Raw genomic sequence first — 7,106 nt, 5'->3', positions numbered from 1 at the left:
TTTGAAAGGCTTCAATAACTCGTGTGGCTTGACTGCACTGTAAGCTAGGCCATATTCAAAAGCCTGGCGTGTCCACTACACTGTCCAGTGTCCAGTAGTTGCATGTGGCTATTTTATTTTTCAAATCAGGATAATGAGGCCAAGGACCTGAATTCTTACTTTTATTTAGTGATTTCCAATATAGGCTTATGAAGCTTGTGGCTATCATACTGAACGGGACAGTTCTAGAGACAGGTGAATGATAATACTCATAATGCAGAACTTTTCTAAAGTATTACCTTTTGTATTTGACCATCCAAGGGGATTTACAGAGTATATTATTTTAAATTGCAAAATATTTACAATTCTTCATAATATCAGTAAGATGGTGTGTGACCTGGAAAAACTTTTCCCACACAAAGATTTTCTGATTATCTCAAAGTGAACTACTTATTTCTGAACTCGAAGATTATTCATCACTCTTTACAAAAAAAGGCAAGTGTTCTAAATTTGCTGTCCTGCTCAATGATGACAAGTGGATGTCAGCAGTGTGTATGCAGCAGGTACTTTTTAAAACATATAAGCTCTTCCTTCAAAGTAAATGTGACATTTTAATAATCCGTGAGAAAGCCTTTTGAAGTGAGCATTTTGAAAATGGATTTGGAAATGTTTCCAGTGTTATGTGGTTTTTGTTGTCAAAAACTATAAATACTCACATAGCCATACAGCTTAAACTTGGAAATAAAATTTCCTTATCTATTTGAAAATATTCCCCATGAAAGTCTGAGTGGGTTCTTAACCTATTCTTTTAAAATATTAAAATGCCCAGCTTTCCAATTAGTTTTCAGGGACCAATTGACATCAGGTAAAATGAAAAACTTCTAGCTATATTTCTGGGAAAAAAAAAAAAAACCTTTGCAAAATTGGAAACTGAAAAATGAACACTGTTATTTAGCAAATACAGTCAACAATTTACTTCTTCAATGTGGACTGACATATCCTTCTGAGGCATATTTTCAACTATGACAGACATTAAAATTAAGTATAAAAATAAACTGAACTGAGAGACCTCTGAATCACTGCACTGCTAAGTATTAAACTAAGACCTTTTTAAAATTTTAAATGGTGAAGCATAATAAATCACAATACTATCACTGAAAAATTTTCAAAAATTGTAACCAAATATATTTGGAGAAGGAAATGGCAACCCACTCCAGTCTTCTTGCCCAGAGAATCCCCATGGACAGAGAAGCCTGGTGGCCTACAGTCCATGGGGTCACAAAGAGTTGGACACAACTGAGTGACTAACAACAATATTTATTATTATAAAATATAATCTACATTAAAACAATGTTTCATTTTTATCTCAACCCAATTAAGTTTTCTTATAACATACAAAATATATTACAAAAGATGCATATACTTTACAGATTAAAAAACATACAAATACTATTTGTGAATGCTTAAAGCATTTTTACTAATAGAATATAATCAAAAAGTTTCAAGGTCACTGTTCCATACTTCAAATAGTGACTTTAAAAAATCCTCTGAAGGAAACAAGCAAAAGAAAACCTTTAAAACAAAAATAACAATTTATGTCAATGTTTTTAATAAACTATTTTGTAGGAGAGGATTCTGTGTACCAAATGAAACAATGATATGAAATAGGTCAAGAATTATTTGAATGGCCACAGAAAACATGATTGAGTCCAGGTAACAGTGATCTGGATCAGTTATAAAAATGGCCAAAATAATCCTGGAATCTGGTTCAACTCACGGTGTCAACTGAGATCTCATTTTACTATGCTCTTCAAAAAGCACTTATTGGCCTCCTAAATTCGGTAACAACCCAAACTTGTTGAGAAATCATTTTCCTCACAAACCATCCCATGCCTTCCTAAAATGCTCTTGAAGCTTCTGTCACTGGTTACATACTACTTATTTGTTTCCAATATCAGACTCTGTATTTAGTTTAAGATACCTCAGAGGCTGAAAAGTCAACACACTGGGAAAAAAAAATTTTTTTTTAAGTGAAAAGCTTGCCTCAATTACAACTTAGAAATTTGTTACTCCCTGTGGTATTTACAAGAGAAGAATGTTAAACATTGGTAAAAAATAAAACCCACAGTAAACATGATGCAAGTTTCTGTTTCTAATGATGTGGATTTTCATAGACAGGCCCCTGTTTTGTTGTTTAATCATTAAAGTCATGTCCAACTCTTTGACCCCATGGACTGTAGCCCACCAGGCTCCTCTGTCCATGGGATTTTCCAGGCAAAAATACTAGAATGGGTTACCATTTCCTTCTGCAGGGGATCCTCCTGACCCAGGAATCAAAACCACATCTCTTATGTCTCCTGCACTGGCAGCTAAGTTCTTTACCACTGAGTCACCTGGGCAGCCCAGACCGACCCATACCTCTTACAAATACCAATCATGTTAAATACGTCCCAAAACAAGTCAGTTTACACAATGATCCTTGGGTCTGTAACAGATTTGTGACAAGCAACGAAAGACAGCCAGTGCACATGAAAAACACCCTGAACACGAGCTTTGTTTCGGTTTTACCAAGCAGTAAAAACATCAGTAGAAGCCAGTAGAACCCTAGTCTCCAATTCACATCACTACAGAGAAGGAACTGAAAGGCTATCGTTACTCCTGAGTCTGAGAATGTGGTGTAGACCAGCAGCAGTGCGTACAGTGACCAGCACCAACTCCAGAACCTGACAGAAGCCCCACAGAAAGATGTGATGAGTTCCAGTCCAGCCCTGTGTCCATCAGACTATGCACCAGAGGCTGCCAATCTAGGACACCAAGATCTCCTACTCCCAACACTAGGACCTCAGCAAGTGAGGGGGTCCAGGGATCCAGAGTTTAAGTCAAACAGGCACTTTGTAGATTTACTGTTTGTTGATGTTATTTTTTGATCACTGAACCTTTGTACAACATTGTCAAATGAGATTCACTGAACTGTTCGTTGTCTTACAGGGTGAGTTTTTTCATTTTTTTCCTATAGGAATTGAATAAATACAATGCTGCCATATATAAAGCCAAAAGTTACACATTTCACCCTAATCTCTGTTTACCAGAACAAAGGATAATATTTTATCTTGAAATAATTTAGTTTATTTGACAGCTTTAAAAAGACACAACCCACAGAAAATTGATAAGCCTGATGTAATGAAAATAAATCAATCTTCTAAAAAGCCATCCAATAAGACCACCTAGTCAAATAAACAGATGTGCTATAAGGAAAAAGAAAACTACATCAAGATTATTAGAGGCAAGCAACAACTGTAACAGACTGATAAGCAAATATCTCCTTGTTTCTGGACAGACTGCTGATTGAACCACCCAGGAACACCACTGAAACAAGGCTATACAGAAATAAGCACACACAGATCAATATCCATGATCTGACACTCATGCAGAAAAAAATTCCAACCTGGCTAAAAGACAAAGCTATGAAGCGCTATGCCACTGGCATGGACACAATAATCAGGTTAAAGATATTTACCAAATCACTGAAATTCATATGTTTAGAAATGCCAGAACCATCCAAAGGGAAGTGGGAACTTGGAAAAGTTCAAATCCATAAGAAAAATATCAAGCAGAGGTGAAAAGGGCATCTTGACCTCTGTGACTTGACAAGACAGAAATACTTCATTTACATAATAAGGTCCCAACTGGGAAGAAGGAAATGATGGCGATCAAGGTGGGGTGGAGGGTGGGCTATGTGGGAGTATATCAAGATGTGGGAGTCAGGGTGTGTGGGTTACTGAGTAAGTGGGGGTCGTGGGAACATGCTGGGACTATGTGATGGGCTTAGAGAGATATAGGGGACTATGCGGGTTCCTAGGGAGATTAGGGGGTGAGAGGGTTGAGGGATATTGCGGTGGGAAGAACAGAGGGCAGGTGAAGGTGTGTGTGGAATGTAGGGGGGATGTGTGGAACTGTGGAAGATTATTTGGGTCATGGTGGGCTACAGGGAAATGTGGCAAAAATTCAAACTGACGATGTAGATTACTACATTTACAGGAATATCCCCTATTTTAAATAAATCATGCTGACTTTCCTCATAAATTCATGGACTCAAAGTAGAGACAGCTGAAGTATTTAAGGTCAGGAGTTTTAGTGTACCCTTGTTTTAGAGCATGTGGGGACTTGAGAAATAAGATTACTAAAAATGAAATGAGGATGTCATCACATGCCACCTCTGAAATTATAGAATATCAGTTGATACTAACTAAAAAGGACACAAGCACCCAAATACCCATAGCAGCATTATTTACAATAGCCAAGATATGGAAACAACCTAAGTGTCCATCCGCAAATGAATGGACAAAGAAGGCGTGGCATATATTACATATATGTATATACAGGCTTCCTCAATGGCTCAAGCAGTAAAGAATCCCCTGGAGGAGGGCACAGCAACCCAATCCAGTATTCCTGCCTGGAGAATCCCATGGACAGAGGAGCCTGGTGGGCTAGAGTCCACAGGGTTGCAGAGAGTAAGATATGACTGAAGTGACTGAGCACACCCAAAGTCACAATGGGATACTACTCAGCCATAAAAAGAACGAAACGTTGCCATCTGCAGCAACATGGACGGACTTGGAGGGCATTATGCTAAGTGTAATTGGTCAGAGAAAGACGAATACTCTATATTACTTAAATGTAGAATCTAAAAAATGCAACAAACTAGTGATTATATTTAAAAAAAAAAAAAGGAAGCAAACTCACAGATTCAGAGAACAAACTAGTGATTATCAGTGAGGAGAGGGAATGAGGGGAGGGGCAATATGGGGGTAGAGGAAAAAAGGGTTATTATGGGATTATATGAAATCATCTGTGTTAAACTTGACAATTGTAAAGCACCACAAAATTTAAAGACTCTTTCATTCAATTAAAAAAAATTTTTTTTAAAGAAGACAAGTGACAGTCTTATTTCCAGACAAATGATTTCTCCGCCTCTTCCTTGCCAACTGGAATTCCATGAAATTAAGTATGGACAGGAATTGAACACTGCAGAACACACACCAAATACACACATCTCCCTTCCAGTTTCCTGCAAACAGTTTTCTCCTTCTTCTCAGTATCTCCTGGCTATACTTTCTCTACTGCTTTTCTGACAGATGGCAGGGTGTCTGAACGAATAGCATCACTGTTTCAAAAAACATCATATTCCATAAAATGTGCATAATTTGGTTGACCCCTATTGGGATGGTTTCTCACTTCATAGCTATTTTAATTTCCAGCTCATTTTGAACAATAGGGTCAGACTTTGACTAAAGCCAAACTTCAGACATAATTTTAGTTTCAGCCTTCTCTTAGTCCCTAAATGAATAGTTATTCTGCACAAATTTCATTTTCTACTCCTCTTTCAGTTCATTTGGCAACAGTCAGGCGTGCATAACAGATTTTTCCCCCCAGTAAGATACTTCTTGTTCACTTACACACACAAATACAAGCTACTCAGAAGTAATATATTTCTGAGCTTCTGATTTCAGAGAATTTTATCTCCGTTTTCTTACCTCTGAATTATTAAGGTGACATTTGTGAGTTCCTGAAAACCAGCCATCACTTGAACATTGGTCAATGTCCACCTTCTGAAGATTTATGTCTACTTTCATGACACCCCTTAAAACAGAGAAAGACAAAAAGAACAAATTAATCTGAGCCTTTACAATTTCTAATTCCGTGTTCTAACCTAAAAATCAGACAAATCAGCACAAGAATGCACTAAAATTCTCCAAATTGCCCACTCATACTCATCTAAAGTGTGCCAGTGTAGGTAGAGACAAAAGAACAGAAACAGCAAGCTATTAGTTTTGTGTAAGCACCAAAGGCGGGCTCTGCACTGTTCCTGTTTCAGCTCCCTGTATAATGCCTGGCACACACCAGCTGTTCAATAAGTATTTGTTGATTGGCTAACCTCCAGACAGAATCACTCTGGACATGGTAGCAAAGTTGACTCGGAAATAATACTTGCTCCCAATACCTCTTTTGTCAAAATAAATTTTTTTTAAAGCCCTCATCTCATTTCTTTCTACTTCTACTCCCCAATGCAGGGCCAGGGATGGGAAGTTTGGGGCAAGGGAGGAGGAGGGAATGAGTTAAGAGGGGGAGATAAGATCGGAAAAAAAAGCATCTCTTTCCTCAAATTCCTTGTATTATAGTTTTTCTAGCTACAAAACATACACATAAAATAACAAAACAAATGTAAAAGCTATACAGCCAACAATATTTAAATTTAAAATATTATTTAAAAACATCAGTGATTACATTGTGCCAAACTAAATCACCTCTCAGAAAAGGAATACGGTACAACAGCTAATTCAGGAAGCCTAATACCATATGTTACGATTCATTTTTCTCATCTGTTTTCTCCTTTTAAACTACTGTGAAATTTTCTCACAGAGTTGCTTAATGTCTTTTGGGCTTCATCTAGAGTGAATAAATCATTTACTTTTTAAGGCTGTTTCCATTCTTTTCATATTAACCTGTAAAGTATGTACTACACTACCTAATACTACCATGCTTAAAAACAGAGGCACAGCAAAACCTGATATCAGTTTTTAGTTATCCAGACAACCCAGAGTATGTGTAAGTTCATTTTTCAGAGGATCACTCAAAGGATGATGCAAAAATTTATCATAAAAACCTTAAGAGAAATAGCCCCAGTTTGCAAAATACTACCGCTGTGGGCTATAATCCCATAAAACAAATACTATTCATGCAATAAAGAGCTAAATTTCCAAGTAGTAAAAGTGAGTCGCTCAGTCATGTCCAACTCTTTGCAACCCCATGGACTGTACAGTCCATGGAATTCTCCAGGCCAGAATACTAGAATGGTAGACTTTCTCTTCTCCTAACGCCTTAAAACCATTTGCTCTTTCAACACATATTTATTGTCTGGTATATCACAATAAACTGTGGAAAAATTCTGAAAGAGATGGGAATACCAGACCACCTGATCTGCCTCTTGAGAAATTTGTATGCAGGTCAGGAAGCAACAGTTAGAACTGGACATGGAACAACAGACTGGTTCCAAATAGGAAAAGGAGTTCGTCAAGGCTGTATATTGTCACCCTGTTTATTTAACTTATATGCAGAGTACATCATGA

At 37.3% G+C, this 7,106-nt stretch overlaps 1 protein-coding gene across 1 annotated transcript in view; it reads right to left on the bottom strand.

The window, feature by feature from the left end:
* GPR158 (G protein-coupled receptor 158) overlaps positions 1 to 7,106 on the bottom strand; it is a 296,434-nt gene that overhangs the window by 258,601 nt on the left and 30,727 nt on the right. Inside the window, exon 2 of the mRNA XM_010859923.1 lies at positions 5,514 to 5,619. Within this exon, the coding sequence (XP_010858225.1) occupies positions 5,514 to 5,619 (106 nt within the window). The remainder of the gene's footprint in view (positions 1 to 5,513; positions 5,620 to 7,106) is intronic.

Source organism: Bison bison, unplaced genomic scaffold (genome assembly GCF_000754665.1).
Source record: "Bison bison bison isolate TAMUID 2011002044 unplaced genomic scaffold, Bison_UMD1.0 scf7180017864461, whole genome shotgun sequence".
Taxonomy (NCBI): domain Eukaryota; kingdom Metazoa; phylum Chordata; class Mammalia; order Artiodactyla; family Bovidae; genus Bison; species Bison bison.
Note: the sequence above shows the minus strand (reverse complement) of the source record. Positions and strands in the feature narration are given on the sequence as shown.